This window comes from Podarcis cretensis, assembly GCF_951804945.1.
Source record: "Podarcis cretensis genome assembly, chromosome: 10".
NCBI classification, from domain to species: Eukaryota; Metazoa; Chordata; class Lepidosauria; order Squamata; family Lacertidae; genus Podarcis; species Podarcis cretensis.
The window spans coordinates 38005098-38030753 of record NC_137179.1 but is presented as its reverse complement, the minus strand read 5'-3'; the positions used below and the strand labels follow the sequence as shown (position 1 = coordinate 38030753).

Below are 25656 nucleotides of genomic sequence, written 5' to 3'. Positions count from 1 at the left end.
AAAAGAGTGGTGTTTACACCAACTGGTTTGGTGAGGAACAAGGAAGAAGGGGCAGAGCATGATTTTTTCAGACAATCTAGAACAAACTTATTACTGCATCAGATTTATTTTTTTCTACAGATTGCAGATACCATTGGTGTGGCAGATGGATACAATAAAATGCCTCTGCTTTGTGTATTAATCAATAGCATAATAACTACATTTATCTTCATGGGCTCTCCCACTTTGATCTTATGCTAAGTTTACCTTGTCTGCATAGGGTGTTAGACAATCAATCACCCTAGGGCTTTCTCTAATGTTGATCATACTTGCAGTAGACCTACTGAAATTAATAGACCTTAGGTAGTCACGTCCATTAACTTCAGTGTGTCTACTTTGAGTATGACTAACATTGGAGGCAACCCATAGTACCGTATTTTTTGCCCTATAGGACACACTTTTCCCCCTCCAAAAATGAAGGGAAAATGTGTGTGCGCCCTATGGGGCGAATGCAGGCTTCAGGAAGCTATCCACGCAGCCCGGCAAGCTCCCAGAGTGATGCCAAAGCTGCGTGCAGCTTTGCCATCATTCTGGGATCCGTTCTGGGGGCTGGGGTCGGGGGAAGCTCGGGCTCCCCTCGCCCCCAGCCCCACAGGCTCCCAGACCGGGCTTCGCACAGCTCTCTGTAAGCTGTGGGAGCCCGGCGCGACTTCTTGTGGAGAGCTGCCCGTTCTGGGGGCTGGGGTCGGGGGAAGCTCGGGCTCCCCTCGCCCCCAGCCCCGCAAGCTCCCAGACTGGGCTTCGCACAGCTCTCTGTAAGCTGTGGGAGCCCGGCACGACTTCTTGTGGAGAGCTGCCTGTTCTGGGGGCTGGGGTCGGGGGAAGCTCGGGCTTCCCCAGCCCTAGCACCGCTCCTGGGGGGGGGGATAATTTTTCCCCCTTTATTCCCCCCCCCCAAATCTAGGTGTGTCCTATGGGCCGGTGTGTCTTATAGGGCGAAAAATACGGTATTTAGACTTGCATTTAGACTGTTGCTTTATATAAAGAGAAGATAATTTGAGGAAAAACAGTTCTCATAAATGTAGTGATCACTTTGTCTCTACTCCCACCTGAATACTGTATGGCTGCTTTATTGTATTTATAATGCAATAATGTTCAATTGATTCTAAAATAGTTGTGATTATTTTAACTTAGGATAGCTGCCTTGAAGAAATGGAGAACAATAATGGTCTAATTCAATTTAAATAGATAAAAAAACAGAAGCAAAAAGTGCGTGCAGCATATCAGCCACCACATATCAGATCTCCAGGGCCTAGCCAATGAGAACTTTAATCACAAACTACTATCAGAAGCTTTCTGACAGAACTGCAACAAACTGTTAGGTCTGCACACATCAAGCACCTGATCCTTTCCATTAGTTTGGGTGGGCTCTCTTTGAAGATACAAGTCAAAGCTATGGTGTGAAAAATTGCCATAAACCCAATTTCCTAGGGAATCTGCATCAATACAGTAGTAACTCTATGTCCTTTCTGTGGACATGTCTATCACGAGTAGATAAGAGGGAAACTGGGCAACTCTAGCTTCAATCCCAGCACCCATTGTTGACTAATGCAAGCCTTTCATCAGCTCACCATAAAGGTGAGTTAAGGAGGTGGCTGTTTGGCCATCCTGCCCACCCCTGGTTGCTGTTTGGAAGGGCGAAGCCAACAGAACCCAAGATAATGAGGAGGATCGTAGTATGAGGTAGGTTGGCTACATGCCCTACATCCAAAGATGCCTCCAAGTACTTGCTGGTGGGTAAATGTTGTTATCTGCCCACACTACATGACCACTAAAGTTGTGACAGAATAGCAGTTAGCCAAATTAAATAACACCATTTTCAACAATAAAGAGCAGTATCACATAAACAAAACAAAATGTTCTATTGGCCAATCATAGGGCACCAAAAATTCCCACTCAGCTCCCAAGTGAGGCACATAACCAATCCCATGACCACGATTTCCAGACCAGACATAGCAAATGCAGTGGGAATCTAAGTAGTAAAGGTAGCTCTCCCACTGAGGAGGACTGGACTGTTGTGAAAAGAATTATTAGATACTTAAAGGGAACCATGGACTGTACACTTAAACTGCCAACAACTATCCAAAACTTCTAGGTTACACAGATGCTCTCTGCACCAGAGACACAAAGGATTACAAATCAACAGGTGGATTTCTCTTTATGTTTGGAAATGGTCCTGTTTCCTAGGCCAGTTGTAAACACGGATCTGTAGTTTTGTCTTCCACAGAATCAGAATACATAGCTACAATTGAGGCATGTAGACAGCTGGTCTGGATTGAGCAACTGACCAACTAACTATGGGCTTTAGGTTGTTTGGGGAGAAACCTGTCCAGTTAATTTAGGACAGGCATAACCTAACTTGGCCCTCCAGCTGTTTTGGGACTACAATTTCCATCATCCCTAGCTAACAGGACCAGTGATAAGGGATGATGGGAATTGTAGTTCCAAAACATCTGGTGGGCCAAGTTTGGCCATGCCTGATTTAGGAGAACCAAAGCTGTTTGAAATTAGTATCTCAAAGTGAGATTTTATTTTTCCAAGAATCAAACACACTGGGGTAAAATACCACTATTTGTGTGAGGTAATACAAGATGGACTTGTTGAGTTGGCATATTGTCAAAGCAAAGAGATGACAGCTAACATTATCACCAAGCCACTCCGAAGAGACAGTTGTGAGAACCTTCAAGCCAAGATTCTGGGTGGTTTATTAATGTTGCATGCAATTGTTTATATTTGCCTGAGAAGGGGTTTGTGGGAAATTCAGCATCATATTAACCAGCATGCTCAGCTCCAGTTAATGCATGAAGGGGTTAAAACCACAGAGTAAGCTGTTTTACTGGACTCAGCTAGGTTGCGCCCCCTTTCCTCCGGTGATGAACAGGTAGGAAATTTATTTGTTCACTTTCTTTCCTCTGTTTGTTCTATTCCACCATGTGAACCAACTAGAAAGGGCACTTCAACTTGATTGCTCCAAGCTCAGACCGAGTGTTACGAAACTTCTTACCATATTTTGTAACCCAATTTTTCTGCCCATGAATCTGACCTTTAGAAAGTCTGTAAATAACAACCATTTTTACTTACCAAACTGTAGAAAGCAAAAGTGCTACAAATGACTTAAAACAGGATATTTAAAAGGTCTATTAGCATATATTCTTATGCTTCACTTTGCTGCATGTTTTGTGTTTTAAAACCTCTGCTGGGGATCTCTCTTACTGCTGAGTATTCTGCCTCATGTTTGGATCTAGGAATCCAATGGATTCTTCTTCATTTAACCAATCAGAAACCGACACATTCAACCAACTATCTTGAGTCAGTGTCCTGATCATACCTAGAACAATGAGAATGAGCAACTGGATTTTGGGTTCTTCAATGACAAAGCACTTAATTGCATCAGCTCATAAAGTGCAAGTGATATACACAGCACTCCCCGCTAACTATAGTTGTATCTTGGTTGCTGAATACCTTGGAACTCGTACGTATTGGCTCCTGAACAATCAAAAACCAGAAGTGAGTGTTCCACTTTTCAAACGATTTTCTGAAGCTGAACATCCAGCGCGGCTTCTGATTGGCTGCAGGACATTCCTGCAGCCAATCGGAAGCCATGCCTTTGTTTTCGAACGGTTCTAGGAGTTGAACGCACCCCTGGAATGCATTCTGTTCGAGAACCAAGGTACCTGGTTAGGCAACTTACCAGCAGACCTGTGCTCCATCTTCAACAGCTGGAGCAACACTATGGCCCTGCCCACCTGCTTTCTTAAACCCCCTTGTCTAACATGGATTACACAAGCATCTGAAAGCTATTCATCAACAGCAGTTTCAGCTGCTCCCACCACCTCCTTGAGCATGGAGACAGCGGATTGGGGTGCTCAGAGAGGATCCCAAAGATACAACTCACTCTGGGGGTGTTGCAGGCTCCTCAGCTGCCTCACAGAACCCCACAAATCATTGGTCCCTCCCCCTTGATTCTCTTCCTCCCCACATGCTTCCTTTGCCCACACATCCTCCCACTATTTGGGCATCAAAAACACTTTTTTTGTATTGTTGCCATAAGGAAAAGTATAGAGAAGCAACTATATCAGAACTATATGCAACAGTATCTCCTTGGGTGAAGTCTTACCAAAGTCTTGCTTCAAAATGGCATCTGACACCCAAAAAATGGAGAAGAGCACCACCCACTCCTCGTGATCCTTTCTGCTAATTTGGGCAATGATATCTTGAGTAGTGTCTGAACGTATAGAGAATAACTGCAGTGGGATAGGCATTCTAAAATAAATTATGTTACTGTTAATGAAGGATGAATGGCTTGCTTTTGGGTGTCAGCTTTCCTATTAGTGGTCACTCACATGTAGTACTGGGTGATGGTAATGAGTCAGGGAGGGCAGGTACACTTAACCAGCTGCTACTGCCAGCTGCTACTGCTGAGCAGTGTTTGAAAAAGAGGATGCCTTCCATGTTGTGTTGGTTTCTTCCTCCTTCCCTTTTCATGCTGTCTAGCAAGCTCAACAGAATGCAGCATCACACCATCCGCTCTATCTTCTTCCTCAGGACCTCCCCAGCATATAAGAAATGAGCTAGCAGGAGAGATGAATTATTTTCTCTTCTCTTCTTTACAATTTTAGTGGAAGGAATGTACTTCTGTCTTCAAGTTTAGGCTACACATTTCCATTTCCTTGCTAAATCATTGAGAAATGAAGGATAAATCCTGGGATCAGATGTTGGGTTGCTTACTTGAATGAGCAAATAAAACATATCTACAAAAAGCTTCAGTGTACTGTGTGAAATTTATCAGTTTATTCCATAAATTGTTCTGCAGTCATTGGCATGCAGGTATTAGACCATCTTCTGCACTGGACGGTTTTCAAGGAGCTTCACTGCCAATTCTGAACGGTGTTAACCCCCCATCCTCCGTGATATCTCACATCATTTGCCTGTTCCCTAAATATATTGAAACCTTAAATACTGCTCATAACTCTTCATATTTAAAAAACTTTTTACCCATTTAGAACTTTAACATCATACTGAATCATATAAATGTTCCATGAAAAACAATCTGCCTCCAATCGTGCAAGGCATTCATTATTTTTAATGGGAATGTTCCCAGACTGTCATTTTGCTTGTCTGATAGCCACACTTTACTTGCATTTCAAATGGAAAGTATTAGAGTACATAATATAAGCGTTAGAGAAGTTGTGGTACTCTTGGACATGTTTCTTATTCCTAAAAAGGAAATGGCAGCTTTGGAGATTTACAAAGTGGTACTCCTAGTACAACCTATTAACAGACCACAAGAGTATTAATCTGATCCCTGTATCTTTTTTATGGGAATTCAGAATTACTCATTGCATTGCTTCTTTCTTGAAAATGTCTAAAACTCCCTAATGTTATCCCATTTCTTCCCTCTCTTTATTAATGTCTAATTTCACAATGTTTACAGAAACAGGTTTTCTGATTCATTTGTTGAGAAAAATTGTGTGCAGAAAGCTTCAAAAGAGCAGGAAGAGAGATATATTTTGAATGTGAAAAGGGCAAAAAGATTAGGGGCGGATCCAGTTAATCCCGCATATGAGGGAAATCTGCACGCTTAGAGTTGCATATGCAGAAGAGGGTCTGGTAAGATCTGTGGCAGATTCAAATAGAGTGAAGCATGTGTCAGAGGTGAATTTACTGTATGTGAAACTATGGGTTGTGCCATGTGGTTCTTGGCTCCATTAACTGTTTTTTACCAACAAAAAGGGATCTGGATTTCAGATGGCATATATTAGTTTGTCAAAAACCATTTAACCCTTATTTATTCATTATGACTAAACTGTGGGAGGCAGTGGAAGACAGAAGTGCCTGGCGTGCTCTGGTCCATGTGGTCACGAAGTGTCGGACACGACTAAACAACAACAACAACAACAATTCATTATGAACAGTCATGTAGAGAAAGTAAAAGATGCTTAGAGAATACAATTTCATATCTTCAACTTCAGAGAATAAAAGTGGTATAGGGTAAATTGAAGCAATGAGGAGAGGCAGACATCTTATTTTTATCACATGATCAGTGCGGGAGGGCTTCCATGTAAGAGCAGTCTGTAAGTATCAGGGACATGGGTGGTGCTTTGGTCTACTGAGCCTCTTGAGATTGCCGATTGGAAGGTCGGTGGTTTGAATCTGCGTAATGGTGGTGAGCTCACATTGCTTTGGCTCAGCTTCTGCCAACCTAACAGTTCGAAAGCAAACCAGTGCAAGTAGATAAATAGGTACCACTGTGGCAGGAAGGTAAAAGGTGTTTCCACTCACTCTGGCTTCCATCATGGTCCTTTGTTGCGCCAGAAGTGGTTTAGTCATGCTGACCACATGATCTGGAAAGCTGTCTGCAGACAAACGCCGGCTTCATCGGCCTGAAGTGAGATGAGTGCCACACCCCATAGTCACCTTTGACTGGACTTAACCATCCAGGGGTCCTTTACCTCTACTTTTTTACCTGTGAGTATCAGAAGAATCTGTCGATGAGGCTTTTAGCTCATTTCTCATTTGGTTTTGAATCCTGCAACAATTTTGGAACAGTGTATTTCTCACTTATAAAATTAATGATTAAAAGACATTTCCTTCAAAATCTGATATGCAAAATCTGATATGCAGGAAGAAGAGTTTTAGAAATAAATACTTGCATATACTGTACTTGCTTTTCACTAAAATCACTGACACTTAACAAAATAATTTTCCAAGTCACAGGCAAGATTTAGAAAATAATTTTTGTGATACAATTATCTAGGTATGGTATATAGGTGTTTAATATGATTTAACCAGGTAGATCACATTCTAATTCCCAAACCAGTTTGATGACTCCAGAACTGGAGGATTTCCTTCAGAATACCCCTTCCCCAATATCCAGCACCTAGTTAGAACACAAGTCTTTGTTTAATTTGCCTGCTTTAGGGGAAACCCAGCCAGATGGGCAGGGTACTACTACTACTACTATTACTAAATTATTTATTATTTAGAAATGTAAATGTAAAGTATGCAAGTATAATGATCCATTTTATCGCCATCTACTCCCTTTAAGTTCTTCAATGTATTTCTTTTTGTCTCCTAGGTCCTATTACAGAACATTAAGAAAGTAAGGAAATTAAAATGTCCAATTTGCATGACAATAGGTGGTAGTCTGCTGTTTTATTCAGAGTAGACCCATTGAAATGGATAAACATGACTACATTAGGTCCACTAGTTTCAATGGTTGTGCTCTGAGCAAAGGTTAGTTGCCTGCTTACCCTGTGCTGTTTTTCTCTTTTCACGTCTTAATATACATGTAAGGAATTGAAGGAGAAAAATGAGCCAGTTGTATCATTCAAATCGTCCAAATTTGGATACATGTGAGCAGTATATTTCCTTTCTTCTGAAGGAACTCTCATTTTAAATGTTGGTGCATTTGGTGAAAACAGCAAGGTAGTGAATTAAAATTATCTGAAGTGTGAAACATCCAGGACTTCTTCCAATTCCGGGGGCGGGGGGGGGCGGGCACACATTTTGTGGTAACTGTACAATCATGAATGTATGAACGTGGAACATGATAATGTTCATTATTTTAAGACACATCTATCTATTCCATCGTTCATGGTGAATGCAAGAAAAACATTTGATCACTAGAGGCTGCTGGGACACAGTGTAAGCAGTTAACTGCCTGGCCTTCTTACAGGATAAGGGTGCCCAGAAGTAAGAGACAGAGGGAAGGGCTCTCCTCGTCCAATGGCCTCATTTGTTTGTTTTATTATTGTTTCCATCTCTCTCTCTCTCTCTCTCTCTCTCTCTCTCTCTCTCTCTCTCTCTCTCTTATACACACACACACACACACACACACACCCCTTGGATATCCTCAGTTCTACCTTACCCATGGGACACTGGTGGTGCTGTGGGTAAAACCACAGAACCTAGCACTTGCCGATCAGAAGGTCGGCGGTTCGAATCCCCGTGACGGGGTGAGCTCCTGTTGCTCGGTCCTTGCTCCTGTCAACCTAGCAGTTCGAAAGCACATCAAAGTGCAAGTAGATAAATAGGTACGGCTCCAGCGGAAGGTAAACGGCGTTTCCGTGCGCTGCTCTGGTTCAGCAGAAGCGGCTAAGTCATGCTGGTCACATGACCCGGAAGCTGTACGCCGGCTCCCTCAGAGATGAGCCTGTGAGATGAGCACCGCAACCCCAGAGTCGTCAGCGACTGGACCTAAGGGGTCCCTTTAGCTTACCCATATCCCACCTGTTTCTCCAAAACTCCCAACTCTAAGCCTTACCCAGATTTCCATTCACCATTACTGTTCAGACCTTGTTACATTATTTTAACAGTTAAACATGCTTTGTGTCTATGTTTATAGTTCTTTCTGTTTTCATCAACTTTTTCTGCTAACTCAAGATCTGATTGCATTTCTTCAAGAAAATTGTTTTCTTTTCCTTTCCTTTTAAAAAGCAGTTGCTAAATTTGCATGAATTACATTAGATTTTGGCATGTTGCTTTATATCAGTATACTCCAGGTAGGGACGCGGGTGGCACTTTGGTTTAAACCCCAGAGCCTCTTGGGCTTGCCAATTGGAAGGTTGGCAATTTGAATCCCCGCAATGGGGTGAGCTCCCATTGCTTTGTCCCAGCTTCTGCCAACCTATCAGTTTGAAAGCACACCAGTGCAAGTAGATAAATAGGTACCACTGCCTGTTTCTGTGTACTCTGGCACTCAGCACAGTCCTCCACGTGCCATTAGTGGTTTAGTCATGCTGGCCAAATGACCTGGAAAGCTGTCTGTGGACAAACACCAGCTCCCTTGGCATGAAAAGCAAGATGAGCACTGCACCCCATAGTGACCTTTGACTGGATGTAACTGTCCAGGGGTCCTTTACCCTTACCTATTGTACTCCAGGTAGGAAGGGATCTGCCAACCCTCCATTTTTTCAAAATTACCTCAGAAAACCCTTTACCCCCTCAAAGATCTCAGCTTTTTGCTGTTGCAACAGAACCACAAAGTGACTTTTCTGCTGTTCTCCCCCACACACCTTAATGCTATTTAAATCAATCAATCAATCAATCAATCATAGTACTGTGGATTTGCACCTAAATTACAATTGCAAACAAAAACAACCAATTTCCATCATGATATTAATTATTCTAGTATAAAGAGTCAAAATTTCATTTGCTATAATAGAAACTGAAGAAATTTTGAGTTGTTAAGAGTTTATTTGTTACTTTCTGGAATAGCCTTCTTCATGATATTAGTGGAACAACACTCATTCCCAGCAACTGGTGTTCAGAAGCTCGGAGCCCATGAATTTGAAACCAGCATGGCTAGTAGCCATTGATAACCTTCTCTTCCATGTATTTGTCTAATACCCTTTTAAACACACCAAATCTGTGGTAGTAAGATCCATAATTTAAATATATTGTGAAAAAGCACTTCTGTCAAGGCCGTATCCAACATTCTCTGACAGAGTTTAAAGGTACACAACAACAGAATCCTACACAGCAGTTGCACTAGCAGAGGCAGCAGCTGATTCTTGTTGTGCAATCTGTTCCACAAGAATACCGGTAGTTGGTAACAACGTGAAACAAGTACAGTATACTGCTATCCTATTCTTGGCCTGTTTTCTAATAAGGCGAATAGAAGTCTGAGGTACCAATCTTCATTGAGAAAATATCCCAAGGGAAATGATTATTTTCCCCATCTCGCCACCTCTGTTGCTTTATACCAAAAGAAGAGTTTTCTGTTGACTCATCTTGTTTTACCCTCAGCTGATGTCCCAAAACATTTATCTGGTAAGCTCTGTATAGCTCTATACAGATAATCTGTATGCTCCATTAGCTCAGTAAATTCCCTAAGGTATCTAAAGCATTTTTATCAGGGAAGCCAAGAGCAGGGATGATAAGAAATGTGGCCACAGGGTGAGTTTTCTGGTGGTTGGTGCAAAATATTAAATAAATTCACAGTTGTTGTCAACATGTTGAATGTTTCACTAGAAGGGCTGAGACTCTTTTCAATTTTCTAGCAGGAGCCTTAGTGAAGAGATATATTTTGGATATCCTTTCAGCTTTATTTATTTATTTGTAAAGTTTTGAATTGTATTATATACCATACTGAAATACTATTTTACTTTTATGAGGGGGATAATGGAAATCAAGGAAAATCTCTTACCTCTTAAATGCAAAACCTTCTCATATGGCCAAACTGTGGTTAATACGATAAAAAGAAAATAGTTTATGGAAACATAACCCTCCCAATTTTTTACTTCTCTCATAAAGGTGAATTCCTCTTTTCTTCTCCAAATGTGTTTTAGTATCTTATTAATAACTAGAGGTGAACATTTTTTCTTAAGATTTTCTCTTCAGAAAAAATATATTCATATGTCTTTGAAAAGATATATGTAAAAACAATTAAGATAACCCATGTTAACTTTAACTGTTGCTTTTTATAATAGCTATTAGTTTTCTGAAGCTATTCTGACATTGTTTTGTACGTGAGAAGCTATATAACACACAACAAGGTTTTGGAGTTTGCCAGTACTGTTTAATATAAAAACATACATACATTGAAAATATTGTATTTTAGACAATTAAGAGGTATCCAAACTTTTCTTTGACATGTGGAAAGATATATAGTTAACTTTGAAGACAGTGATCCCAGAAATATACATCCTTATTTTGGTATACTTGCCACTAACTGAAGCCAGTTATAGAGATGAATGTAGAAGGTTTGGTTTCAGATGACTTTTAAAAGAGAAGACTTCTAAATCTGCTCACCAAGTTCTGGCCAGTTATATATTCTCAGATGTAATTCTAGATACTGCTGAAAAGGAAGTCTGCATATCTCTCTACATTCTATTTTAAAAGGTTGTTGAAACTCAAATGCAGTGAAAAGATGAAAGTGCATTGTTGTATTTAAGAGCAATGAATTAACGTTGTGGGCTTATGCCTGCTTAAATTTACACATGCCTGCAGTTTCACTGCATATATCCCCTTGAGTGGGTTACTGCAGATGCTCAGATGAATGGAAATCATATGGGTATATTGTTTGGTGGATTATGACACAGAGAAGTGGTAATGAGAGCAAGGAGAAACAAATTGCTCCTCTACAAGTTAGCTGTTGTAGTCCAGAAATAGCAGCATCCAGGGATACAATAATCATGTATTTTGTGCAGCAGATGTTTCCTAATCTTGCTTAGAATTATATTTAGGATATTTATAAATGAAAATTTGAATATATTAAGAGAGTATTTTAACCAAGAATGCTAACAAAAGCAACATTTTAATATTGCTTATGTTATGTAAGCACACTGGTACCTACATTCAGGCTTTATTCCTATGGAGTTTGGTTGAGTCTTCAGTTGACTATTCCTGCCCCACACCAAGAATAATATATATATATTGGAAGTTTCATTTCCTTTTCCTCCAAGTAATCCCTTTGTGTTGTTGTAAATACCACCATCTATATAATTTCTAATTGTGAAAAGCATGACAAATATTTACCCCAAATCTCATGCACAGTGGAATACTGAAATCTGTTGCGCTCAGCTAATCAATAGAGACCACAGAAATACACCACATGCTGGCAAGGAAGTAAAATATAGTAAATTCAGCAATTTTGTCTTGGAATGATCTATTAGGTTTTTGCTTTTTTTTTACATACATAATGATATCCACTCTGCAGGTAAGTTTCCAGTATTTGGCTTTAATGTTAGCAAACATTTTAACAGGCAACAGGTATTTCTAGCAGAAATGCATTTGTGCATCTATTTGTAATTTCCAAGTTGTATTACAGATCGTTCATAGATACAGCGGAAGGAGGATGGCTGGATTTCCCAGTACTGCACAGGGTTGCTAAACAGACTCACTCCTGAATAAGAAGCCTTTTTGGTGTTGTATCCAGGGGGACAAAAATCATTGGGACCAACGGCAGCAATTTTATTGTTGTGAAGGTAGACCACCTGGAAAGTAGAAACATTGTAGAAGTGAGACAGGCTATTGTGTTGCAGAAACCTAACATGGGTCATTTATCATCATTTCTTACATTGATTTCCACATACTTAAGCCAAAATCACTTTTTAAAAATCATCCCTTGAGCAATCACTGTAACCAGAGTAGAAGAAACTTGCTCCCACTCATTATTAATACTTCACTCTGCCCACCGGGCAACACACTAAAGTTCCCTGCACATAGCTGTCAACTTTCAGATTTGAAAATAAGGGATCAGCAGCCTCACCTGTCCCGGGGACAGTCTACGGGATATCTAACAATCTGGGATAGCAGTGGGAAGCAGTGGGTAACGGCGCTGGAATAAGGGAATTTCCCGCAAAAAAGGGGAAGGTTGACAGCTATGTCCCTGCATTGTGTTGACATCTCCATATATTTGTTGCCATCCTTGTGATACTACAGGAAGACCAGAAGGCAGAAGCTCTTTTGATCCTCTAATATACATTTCCAAAACATATATAAGTCCTATGCAGGAGTTATTGTGCTTACACAATTGGGTTGTGAGGGGCATATGTCCCAGCCCCATTCTCCCAACTTTTCCTTTGATTGCATGCACTTAGAAGCTTCTTTGTGACTGGGAACACTGATATTGCAGATGTTGTTATTGCAGGAAAACTTTTAAGTGTGTTCAACCAAACCTGCTTAAAAACTTTCTTCAGACCTTCCCACTCAGTTCGGGAATGTCAGCATCCCCCTGCCCCCATGGTTTAAGCACAATTACAATAGCACCAGAGTAGGGCTGTAGACTTGAACAACCCCAATTTATCACTGTTGAGGAATGCTCTCTGTTACACATGTGGAACAGTGAGTGACACTGAGAATAATGTGGCCAATCTCTGCTTGTCTGCTGCAGTCCCTGCTTTTCCCCCCTGGAGCCACTGGATTACAAAAAGACTATTGATATTGTTTTACAACAAATGAAAATAAGATACCTTGTAATGCAGATATTATCACAAGATCAGTAGCTAAGCAAAGTGGGTGGAAAAACATAAATGAAAATGGTTTTTTGTCCACCTGGTAATTAAACTAGTCTTATGTTATCTGTTATTTATTAATTTATATATGCTTTTATTCCTATGATGGAAGTGCAAATAGCAAACATCAGGTTCCTGGGTGGTGTCCCACCCAGGTAGCTAGCAGACGCTGACTATCCTGTGTTAACGTCAGGAAGGTTACTATAACTTTCAGAAAGGTTGTTGGATAATGGCATTCAGACCAATTGTTACATCCCTACATGCACCATTACTTCATATAATTAAAAAGGCAGTTCATCAGAATGATATATTACAGCTAAGCATTTATGTATTAGTTAGTGAATGGAGGAAATGCAGTTTACTGCTCTATTAGATTTTCCAACATCTTTATTAGATGTAGGTACTACTGCCAGTCCTATGTTGCCTGTGAGATATACAATAATTAGAAATGTTGTATATCTCAGTCTTATGGTATACTTTACCTGTACATATTTGTGTTCTCCAAGCCCAGGAGGTACTTTGGCAAGCTCATTGTGGTCTAAATGTAATTCTCTCAAATGTGGCACGTTAGCTAGAGAGCCATTATCCAGGCTAGCAATGTTATTGAAACTGAGACCAAGCCTGCAAGAGAAAAATATTGTGCAAGCTGTAGTGAAATAACTGTTCTCATAGATAATTGTTTCTGTAGATTCATCACACATTAAACACCTTGTAAGTTATTATCTGTATTCTCTAGCCATGCCACAAAAACAGGAAAATAGTGCACAAGTTGCTATACTAAAAAACATGTACTATAGTTACATTTAATTCTATTGCACATGGCCAGTTGTAGTCATGTATTGTGCCTACATAGGCTTGTTACGAAGCTAATTTCACATCATACAATTATCACTATGTGCACAATATATCAAATTAATAACTGGGTAAAGGTAAAGGGACCCCTGACCGTTAGGTCCAGTTGTGGACGACTCTCGGGTTGCGGCGCTCATTTCACTTTACTGGCCAAGGGAGCCGGCGTACAGCTTCCAGGTCATGTGGCCATCATGACTAAGCCGCTTCTGGCGAACCAGAGCAGCGCATGGAAATGCCATTTACCTTCCCGCTGGAGCAGTACCTATTTATCTACTTCCACTTTGATGTGCTTTTGAACTGCTAGGTTGGCAGGAGCAGGGACTGAGCACCGGGAGCTCACCGCATTACTGGGATTCAAACTGCCGACCTTCTGAGTGGCAAGCCCTAGGCTCAGTGGTTTAACCCACAGCGCCACCCACGTCCTTAGTACCATATTATTTTAAAGTTAGATTTTAGTACCAGATAAGATTGCAATATCTCTATACATACTGCTGCAGCTAGAGATACCTGTGTAGTGCAGCATAAAAAAAATAGACTTATTTGTGGAAATTGGGAGAACCCAGCAATATAGATGTAATTTTTAAGAACTGGTTCTTTACAGCTTTGTTTTTGTGGTAGCATGTATACAACTCCAGGAAATATGTATTCAAGTCTCATATTAGACATTTACTCAACGAAGGTAGGGCAAACTACATTAGTATATGAAAATTGTTCATTTAGTATATTTTTAGCCTACCTTGAAGACTATTAAACACAGAAAGATGAAACAATTTAAAGCTAGAAAACTAGCTAATGTAAAATTCAATACATTTTCAGTAACGGCTTCTTTTCTTGCCAAAGTGCTTGGAATGATCCAACTCTAAACAGCCTGAAACTTGTTAACAGATGCAGTGAGCTGTGGCTGTTGAGGAAGGTTTAGGCTACCAGTTTTGCATAATGCTGGGCATTTTTATAAAATAATAATTACTTAGCCAAATTGGTTAGTCCTTTTAGACTGTCTGCATCAACTTTGTTGATTTTGTTGCCATCAAGGTGAAGTTCTGTCAGAGATGTGGGAAGACCTGCAATAAAAGATGGAGAACGTGTGTTGTAAAGACCCATGGAAGGTAGACTGTATACAAAAACACATTGCACACAAAGCTCCTGTGGGAGTCAGTGGTTGGTGTGAGCCCATCCAAGTCATTTCAGGGGTGATGAAGCATGTTTGGCCTTTACTATAACACAGTTCCCAAGTGCAACCCTCCCTCCACCCTTAGAAGTAAACTGCAGACATTCACTTATATGGAAAGAAGTAAATGTGCACTTTCTGGTTCATTTAGGGCTGCCATACATCCAGGATTTCAGAGTGTCCTAGTTTTTACTTTTTGAAATATGGCAACCCCAGGTTCATTATGAAGGAATCTGAACTTGCTCGCTGCCCAAGAAGGTCCTAGCTGCCTTGTTTATCAAGCTTTTTAGCTACTTTTTAGACTCTTTCTTTTTGGTTTTGCTAGAATGTGACAATGTGGTTTCCAGATAGATAGACAGACTGCTAATTAGTTGATTTATAAATGAAAGATAGAGTGGTACAAGATATGGATGGATCACTATCATTATAATATGTTGCAATTGCACGTGTTCCATCCTGTTTCTATGTTTATGTGATTTTTTTTTTTTTAAAAAAACCACCAATTACCGTATTTTTCGCTCTATAAGACGCACCAGACCACAAGACGCACCTAGTTTTTGGAGGAGCAAAACAAGAAAAAAAATATTCAGCATCTCAGAAGCCAGAACAGCAAGAGCGATCGCTGCGCAGTGAAAGCAGCAATCCCTCTTGCTGTTCTGGCTTTTGGGATAGCTGTGCAGCCTGCATTAGCCCCATAAGATGCACACACATTTCCCCTTACTTTTTAGGAGGGAAAAAGTGAGTCTTATAGAGCAAAAAAAACCGGTAATATATGAATATATATTTAATTATTACATATTATGGTAAAGCATCTTGTTCAGTTTTTGAGTCAAGAACTGTACTGCAAAAGTTGAAGAGAAAATCCGAAGGATAATTATACTATGATCTGCAGTTCATGAGGAGCAGATCAGGTCAGTTCACACTGGAATTCACACAACATAAATTCCTTATTTACTCCAATCAGTTCAGCATTGACTCTGTCTCTCTTCATGTCCAGCCTATGCAATGTGCAGAGCAGTGTTTCCCAAACTTGGGTTTCCAGCTGTTTTTGGACTACAATTCCCATCATCCCTGACCACTGGTCTTGCTAGCTAGCAATGATGGGAGTTGTAGTCCAAAAACAGCTGGTGACCCAAGTTTGTGAAACAGTACTGTTGGTCAGTGGTTCACCCATGCTTGTGATTGTACACATATTCCTAAAATCATTCCTAAATCTTAAAAGCAGAATGTAAATGGGATATAATAAAGACTGACCATGCAGAATGATGGAATTAATCTCACAAGTTTAAATAAAGCATAAGTATATACATACTTTATATTACTATTCTCTGCTTCTCTGTGGGAAAGTCCACCCTCCTAAGTGGGAATGATAAATGCATATTTGATACCACGTAGCGTACTTTTCCGTGTATAACACGGCCCCATGTATAGGACGCCCCCTAATTTTGGGGACTCCAATTTAAGAAAATGACCCACAGTTGTGGAGCTTTTTGGGGGGAGGATGGCCCTAAGTTGTTGAGATTTTGGGGGGAGGAGTAGAGTTGTTGAGCCTATACACAGAAAAGTACGATATAAATACTTTCCATTTAAACCTGAGTGTCTTTTGTTACTGTATTCTAAAAGTAAAGTAATATTCTGCATGTGATGCATTATTTGCATTCAACAATTTTTAAATATTTTTTACAATTTACACAATTTAAGATAAAAATATAAAATAAAGTTCTTCATAATATTTTGGCAGTGATGCTGTACACAGCCTCAGTTTCCCAAGTAGTGTGCTTACCTTTAGGGACAGTTGTTATATTGGTATCTGAAATACGGATGTAAGAGAGTCTCTTCATCCCTTGAAAGCATCCATTTTCTACACCTGAGCTTTTTAATGGATTGGTACCCAGTTCTAAAAATAAGCAACATTGACAATTCTTAACCAACAGATTAATACCCCTCCCTCCTTAATTCTTCTCTAATTGTGTTAAATTGGCTGCACCGTACTTTGTGAAATAATTCCAGCCTTACTTTTAAAATAAAAATCACATTTAGTGTTGTGATACCTCTGTAAAGGTTCTTTATAAGAAGTGATAACATTCAGCTGGTAAATTCACAGGAGTTTTCTTTTACTTGATTATATTTTCTGGGTTGCAGCATGTTGTGAAAATTTCATTCCATAAAAAATTGGAAGCTGGAGATTTTAACAGCCTAGCTGAACACTATGAGACAAATGTTTACTTCAACTCTTCCTTTTGATTTCTCTCAGTTACACCCTCCTTTATAATGCCCAACTGTTACATGAAAAGTACTTTAGCAAAAACAGGATGAACCAAAACACTTGATACGCCCAATTACACTTCACTTTTTCACATTCAACCACCCACTGTTACATCCCCCCCTTGGAAGTGTTTACATCAATAATAAAATTAAGAAATTTCTTAGTCTGGATTCTGTCAAATTTTACTGACTTTGAATTTTACCATCTTTCATCTGATAAAATCTTATCATGGACTCTATCTGTAAGCAGTGATGCATACCTACGACAATCATATTACTTAGTCCATTGAAGACGGCTTTCCTTAGTTTGTTTATTTCATTTTCATGTGCTCGTAGCTCCTGCAAGCTTTTAGGCATGCTTTCTGGAAGTTCCTTCAAATTGTTTTTGGAAAGGTAAAGTCTCTCCAGTTTCTTGAGTGGAGCAAAAGCTCCCGGGCTGATTTTGCTGATTTTGTTGTTAACAAGGATCAATGCCTGTAAAGCAAGAAACAATAAAATAGAACTTTGTTAATGCCACACATGGGCATACTGTTAAAGGAAGATACAAGTATCCACTAAAGATACAAACGTCCATTAGAATGTTAATTCTCTATGTCCTACAAGTTTGTACAGTCATACCTCAGGTTACAGACGCTTTGGGTTATTTCCAGGTTTCAGAGGTCGCGCATGCGCAGAAGTGCTAAATCACACTATGCTCAGGAGTGCCAAATCACAACCTGTGCATGCGTAGACGCGCCGCTGCGGGTTGCGAACGCTGTGGGTTGCGAACGTGCATCCCTCACGGATCACGTTTGCTTTTTTAAAAAAAATATTTATTGGTGTTTTCAAAATACATATAAAATCAAAAACAAAAGTTAAACAAAAAATAACAAAAATACAAAAAACCAAAACTTAAAAACAATTAAAAACACATAAAAATTCAAATACTTATTTTCTTTTAACTTGTTTCTCAGACCTCCTCACACCTCCCCTTCTTGTATTCCAATTTAAGTTATTAGTTCAGCAAGTCCTTAACTTATTTCTCCATTTTGACTTAATAATTTATTCTAACCTGTTATTATTTTACTTTTTTCTTTCTTTCTTCCATTTCCTCAATTTATATTTACAAACCTTATTTTCATTTAGTTTAAACCGTTTTAAAAACCAATTTTAACCTGTCCAAATTTACACATCAATATTTATACCTCATTATTTTTTCTTAAACGTTTTTCCTAAAATCGACCAAAATTTCCCTTCCACGACTTTCCCAATTTCCATACCAATAACAAAGCAAATTAAGAACAAAACAAACTATATTTATATACCCTTTGGATTCCCAAACTCCACCCACCCTTTTCCCGGTTTCAGTCCCCAACAAAAATCCATCAGTCTCAATATACTGTTTAGCCTGGAGATCTCACGTCCGAGGCTTTCAATTCTCTTTCAGTTCCTCTCTGCCGGTCTTTTTGATAGTCCTTGATGTTAAACTCCAGATCTCGAAGAGGCTCCGGCCCAACAGGATCCATGTTTCTACCAGCCAGACCTCCATATTTAATAGTAAAGCCTATGGGGTACTTCAAATCTTGTTTTGTACTCCTTTCAAGTCCAGATGACCCCCAAGCTCCAGCTTCCACCTTAATCAAATTTATAATCCTTCGGTCTTCAGATCTCCACATAAGGAGATCTCTCAGTGCTCCACTCTCCAATTCAGGCCAGGCTTTCCACATCAAATTTTTATTTTCCTTTTTTTGTCATCATGTCAGGCTTCAAATTGCAACTCTCCTTTAGCATCTGTAAATTTTCCACTCCTCCTTCCTTTTCTTCAGGAGCAACATATGTCTCCTGCTCCATATTGTCAAAGCTCTCAATTTTCTCTATTTGTTCGGTTGAATGGGCTTCCTGTTTCAAATCCTTATTAGATTCAACAATGTTATTTACTGTTAAGTCCAGAGTTGTAACGTTTGTAGCCAAAACATCGATTTGACCTTGTAACTTTCCCAAGAGAACAAATGTTCTGTTTAATTCAGCTTGGATTTTCCCTCCTCCAGCCATTCCTGTAATGTCACTAAACCCCTCTAGGGGGATTTTAGTTCCTTAATATTTCTTTCAGCTCAAGTCCAAAAGTCAAGTTATTTTGTATCCGCTCTTCCTTATTTTCAACAGATTATAATCAATGTAACCAGCAGAAGCAACAAAAACAAGGTTCTCTTTTCCCGTCTTGACAGCTAACTTGACAGCTGTCAAACTCTTCAGTATTTCATCAACAGGCTCTCTTGCGGGACGCTCCCGGGTCCGGGGGGGGGGTGAAACTTCAGCTCCCAAAATTGATCTTTTATCCTCCAGTAAAAATTCTTGTAATGTCAAAACCGTGAAGTTAAAATCTTTTACTAAAAAGAAATCAAAAGTTCTCTCGACCTTAGCTAACAGGTCCTTTGCTTTCAATTGTTTACAAAGAGGGGGGGTGGACTTCCTTTTTAACCCTTCCCCGCTTGTTACTGATCCAACAAATTTTTCTTTAAAGTTCGAATTTCCGCATTACTCACGGGTTGATGTTTTAGAGTCCGATTGTTCCAAGGAAAAAGTCAGCGCTCTCCGATAATGGCTTGCGGCTTCACTCCGCAGGAAGGAGTACTCTCAGCACCGCGCCGCACCCCGTCCCCGTTCCGGAGCCTTTAAAAAGGCTCCTTCGCAGTTTGGGGGGGCGCAAATGGTGCCCACCAAGTCACTATGCTCACAGGCTTCCGCACCTGTGATTTTAAGGGTCCCCGCTTCGCCGCAGCGGCAAGACCCAGTCTCTGCAGAGCCGATTCCCTCCGGAGCTCGGAGGGAATCCGCCATTAATCGATGGCGCCAACCCGGAAGTCCTCACGGATCACGTTTGCAACCTGAGCATCCACCGTAATGTGATTTGGCCTTCATGTTTAGGACTGTGACATGGGGAAGGGGGCCTTTAACTCTCCAGCTGTTCAACTGGAACCTAGTGCATACTCTGAAAATATGAGTTTACTTTGGCTTTGCTCTGAGAAATGACTGCAGTGTCACTGCAAGGAATCTGACGAAGTCACAGTGGTACAAACTAAGTACTGGGGGATGCCCCAGTAGTTTCCTCCAAGTACTGTATCCTCTCCATAGTAGCTGCTGTACAGAAAAGTTATCTGTGCTTAAGAAAATGCATAAAGGATCATGTAAATGCAAGCCTTAATAGCCTCTCCCTCTCAATGTCTACTATATCTATAGTTATTTAACTCTGGACAGAAGTTGAGGTTGCCTCCAACAAGAACCTTCTTCCATTAATTGAATTAAACCTACATTTACATTTCCTGGGAATCATCATATTTCTCCACAAGGGATGTCTCAGTCACTTGTCTGAGAGTTATGACATCCTTGTCACCATGCAGCAGGAAACATATATTGACTGTAAAGACTCAGTACTTAAATTAATTAACAATTAGTCCTCCTTCTGTCCAGCCCTGTCTTTAGAAAGATCACCCTTTGGGTTAAAGCTAATGCCAATCGATGAGATTTTTGCCTATGTGGGCATCTCTCAGTCCCTTCTTAGTTCAGCTTTCTGCACAGGAGATCACTGCCCTGATCCATTTTTTTGGAAACTTCCAGGAAGCTGCTTCATATCACTCTTTTTCAAGACACTCCAACCCTATAGATGATTGTGGGAACTAAACCGCCTCACCTTTAGCTAGATAGCTATCCTTATTTCCTCTCCACAACTTCTTATTTTTCAGCTGTACTTGTTTTTCTGTTTTACATTAGTTAGGACCTTTGCAGGAGGAAGTATCATTACAAAAAGAAACATATTTTATTTTTCTATTTTGGGGAGGGTTTCTCATTAGCCAGGGTGATATCTGCCTAAAGGGAAGCCTAAGGGTTGATTAGATTATCAAGTCTGTCACAGAAGACATAATAATTAATCCAAGTGTGCCTGACCATTGGGAACTTCCATAACGCACATTGACATGCAAGCATCTGTCAGGAATCTTGGTTGTGATTGTGCACATAAAGGCAATAGTGAAAATTAGAAAACCATTTATATCTCCTTTGCTTGCAACAGCTATTTACATCTCATTCATTTATTATTCTCCTGTCTTCCTTATTTCTTCAGTCATGTTCTCCCTGAATTCTCACACTAGTCCAGTTCTAGTCATTGACATTCAAGCTTTCCCCCCTGGTGCATTTAGGCCTCCATCTATATTGTGCCTGGTTCCCATCTATATTCCATGTAAGGTATTCTTTAAGCTCCATCTCTGTAATAGGAACAATTTAAGCTTATGGTTCAGGGAACATGGGTTTGGGTAGACTGTGACTCATAACAACTGACCATCTTTCTGTATTTCTTTGCCAGCTATTCAAGCTACAAAGCCATTTTACTCATTACCTGCCATTTTGTGTAAATAAACCTTATGGTCATTGGAACTGGTTTTGTTAGTGTTTACTAATTTTCTGCAAATAAGCAAAGCAATGTTTTGCAGAGTAATCAGGTCCATTGCAATAACCTCTGTGACATAAAATTATTTCCACTGAAACTCCCAGGAGTGATGGTTCTGTGAACATAAATGAGCAGATCTTGTAACACACACACACACACACACACACACACACACGTAAACATAAATGTACACGTCCTAATCAGAATTCCCATGATTGTCAGAGTTGGCTCAGAATTGGATTTATATAGCTCATACAGGACTAACCAGTTTTTTCATAATGAAACAAAGTACTTTGGTTTTCTAGATTTAAGGCTCAGCACATACATTCTGTGTTGTCACAACTATTCATCTTGCACAAGTTCCGAATTGATGCTATGTCTGAGTCACTCAAAAAACCTCAAAATTCAAGCCCCTCAGATTCTCACATAAATTTCTTGTGTGTAGAACCAAAAAAAGTGTTCCTTGCTCACAATTTGTGTCTACTTGAACTCAGACTAGGAATATGTTTTAAATATCTGGTCTGTGTCTTAATATCTAAAGTGCCTTTGAAAATGTGAAGAGCAGGCTTCCTCCATCACTGAACAACTATAGCTTTTATACAGTCTTCTCAAATACTTAGGAACAAACTACACATTGCTTTAAATGTAAGGTCATTATTAAGAAGAACCCCGCAGGATCAGCCCAAAACCCCACCTAGTCCAGCATCCTGTTCTCACAGTGGCCAACCGGAGGCCTAGAGAGAGACAGTACCTGAAGCCAACAATATTCTCTTTTTAAAGGTGCAAGGGGTCTGATTATGGAGGGTTTAACTCTCTATGTGCTGTAGTATCAATGCTGTTTGATGAGAGAGAAAAGCTATTGACTTCTCTTCATGCATGCTGTAGACCTGATTCTGACTGGATCCCACCCATAGCTGCTATTAAAAAAATACACTACCAACAGGCCTTAAATAGGATCACACATTCAATGTATTACATTGTTTGTCCCTATGGATCCAGGGCAAATGGCATGGCTTTCATGCAGTCCTTAACCCCAACACTTTTATTTTTAGCAGTTATTGCCCCCTCCTTTGCCATCATACTGTACAGTCAAAACTGCACACCATTGTTAGTCCAGGAAAATATTTTTACTCATGATCCCTTCTCCTCCCTGGTCCCCAAGGAAGTCCATTCCAGATCCCACACCTGCTTCTTTCTAGTTACAAAAGGTAGGCATCTTCCTGAGTAAGCTCCTGAACAGGAACTTTGATTTCACTGTTCTGTTCTCCCTCAGTCTCTGAAAGGAGGCTGGTGGCAGTAGCCAGACATCTGTGAGGTAGAGGGGAAGTTGATCTTCTGAAATGAATGGGTAGAACTAGTAGGAGATCAGAAAGTGAGCTTCAAAGAGATATTTTTTAAATGGAGTGCTCTCTTCCACACAAACACACACACACACACACACACACACACACACACTCACTCCATAGCTAGGTGACCAACCTATTAAATAACTACAGGGAGGTGACAGGGTTAATCTTTCATCTGTTCTCTGTCCCCTTCCTTATTGACACACCACTACAACCACAATATAATGTAGTATATAAATTGCATTCACTTCATATGCAGCAAGTAAACTGAGGCAGAGATTGATTTGCTCACTGCCATATAGTCACCAGAGCCTAAATCACTGGACTACAGTAGCAGTCATCTGGCCCTACTATGTTATGTGAACCTTACTTCTTGTGTACCTGTTTCCTCTTCAGACTCTCACAAAAATATGAGATTAAATATATTTACATTTGGAAAGTGCTTTGAGATGTTTGGAAAGCAATAATTATTCAGGAATAATGTTCCCTTGTTATTTTGATCAGTGGAACACAGCTGTAGAGCATATTTGCTCACTGAATGCATTATCTTACTTGTAAGAATGGAAAAACAGATGGTTCAACTCTCTGTTTTGATTTCTAGCCATTCTAAATCCTTTCATAATTAAACTTATGCCAGCTATCTTTAAAACGTGCAGGAGGAAAAGCTGAACATTTGCAAAGATCAGAAAATATATAAACAGCTGCAGGGAGGGAAAACATGAAGAAAAAGCAGAAAGAGGAGAAACTATTATTTTGAACAGTTCATGTGTTGTATATTTTCTCTCTAGTGTATTTGATTTCCTGTTCATTGTCAGTAAAACAGGAGGTATGTTTTGCAGATGGCTCCACTGTGTATATGATAGATGTGCATGGTTTTAATTTTGTATACTAGTCAGGAGTGGCCAGATCTCTGAGAGGAAGAGGTCACTCAAAGTTCAGCAGTGCTAGCAGAAAGCCTCTCCCAAAAACATTTACTGTTCATTTAGCTGTGGACATATTTTTCTCTTCAACTCAGAGCTACAAGGACTACCACTGAGATATAAATGTCCAGTCCATTTTAATACGAATCTCTGAACATTGTTGATAATGTTCTATATATGTTTATACACCACCACAAACAGAAGCTGCTTAAAAATAACACACACCCTTCCCCTGCATGCAGTAGGAGCTTCAGAGCACTTTTTGTTGCCAGGGGTCAGCAACTAGATTAGGGACTTAGAGAGCTGCAGGGCCACCAGTACAAGGTGAAGGTGGCATCAGGCACGTTGCTGGGTCAGCCTGGAGCTGATGCAGTGATCGGGCCTAGATCAGAGCCAGCAGTGGCGCCAGCTTGGAATCCAACATCCTTTGCCAAATCAGCCCTCCACCCTGCAATGACTTATTTCAGGGCTTTCTGTTGTCTGCCACTGGTGCGGATCCCACTGCTGTCACCCATATGTTCAGTGGGTGGAAAGTGGTGCTACACATCAGTGGACTATTCTTGGCATCATTCAGTATGCAAAGATAGTGAGGGTCAGGCAGAGGGACACCTCTACCCAGTCTAAGCACCCTAGACCCCAAAGCCTGATTTAAATGGGGTGTGGATTGCTCTTCCAGTCAGCAAGCTAATCTTGTGCCACATACTTAGTTGACTGGTCGCTCACCTATCCAAATGGTCCCAAACACCTTTACTTTATTATTACTATTATTTATTGAATTTGTATACCTGCAGGTCTCAGGGCAGTTCACAACCCAATAACCCTGACAACACAAAATAAAAACTCCCCAAAATAAAAACAACCCAATAATATCCCCTCCAACTCACACCCTCTCATCACTGCTGAACCTAGTCATTAGGTGGATGAATTGATGATAAATACAACTTTTCCTTCCCTTCCCACTGCTTTAAATTAAGGTGACCACTCTGGCAGAAAGGTAAACGGTGTTTCAGTGTGCTGCTCTGGTTCGCCAGAAGCGGCTTAGCCATGCTGGCCACATGACCCGGAAGCTGTCTGTGGACAAACGCCGGCTCCCTCGGCTAGTAAAGCGAGATGAGCGCCGCAACCCCAGAGTCGTCCACGACTGGACTTAACGGTTAGGGGTCCCTTTACCTTTTTATGGGAATTCCATACCTTGATGGTTAGTAATTTGTTTAAGAAATAGTAACAATCTTCTAGTGGTTAGTAAAACCACTCAAAAGGAAGTTCACAGAATAAACACGTCAAGCATAATAAGCACCAACCAATAAATACAAGAAATTGCATTTTCAGAAGCAAGCCGCAAATAAACCCCACCCTCAGAATATTAACCCAATGTGAATGAGTAGAAAAACACCCAGAGCCACTCTTGCCTTTAGCATTACTTCACTTATTTGACAGTGGATTCTGGTGAGAGGTGAACTTACGGCAGAAACACATGTAGCACTTTGGCTGCTAGCATACCAAGTAAATAGTTCCAGATTTAGCTGGCTATCAAACACAAACTCCTCCTATCCTAAGGAGAACATATAGCAAAGAAGCCAGGTGGGAAAACTTGAGAGGAGGGATTTGCCTGGACCAAGGCTGCTAGACATGCTCATGGCAATTAGAGTACTAAAAATTAAACTGGAATGGGAAAACAGGGATGTAG

The 25656-nt window shown here is 40.3% G+C and overlaps 1 protein-coding gene and 1 long non-coding RNA gene across 8 annotated transcripts in view; one reads left to right on the top strand and one right to left on the bottom strand.

Moving 5' to 3' along the window:
- Positions 1 to 25656, top strand: part of LOC307225574 — a 196414-nt gene that overhangs the window by 30942 nt on the left and 139816 nt on the right. The window lies entirely within an intron of this gene.
- The window catches only part of DCN (decorin), a 31504-nt gene continuing 16387 nt past the window's right edge, over positions 10540 to 25656 (bottom strand). Inside the window, exons 4-8 of the mRNA XM_079993469.1 lie at positions 17544 to 17757; positions 16802 to 16915; positions 14818 to 14911; positions 13481 to 13619; positions 10540 to 11978 (exon numbers count right to left, since the gene is read on the bottom strand). Coding sequence (XP_079849595.1) covers positions 11784 to 11978; positions 13481 to 13619; positions 14818 to 14911; positions 16802 to 16915; positions 17544 to 17757 — 756 coding nt within the window. The 3' untranslated portion in view covers positions 10540 to 11783. The remainder of the gene's footprint in view (positions 11979 to 13480; positions 13620 to 14817; positions 14912 to 16801; positions 16916 to 17543; positions 17758 to 25656) is intronic.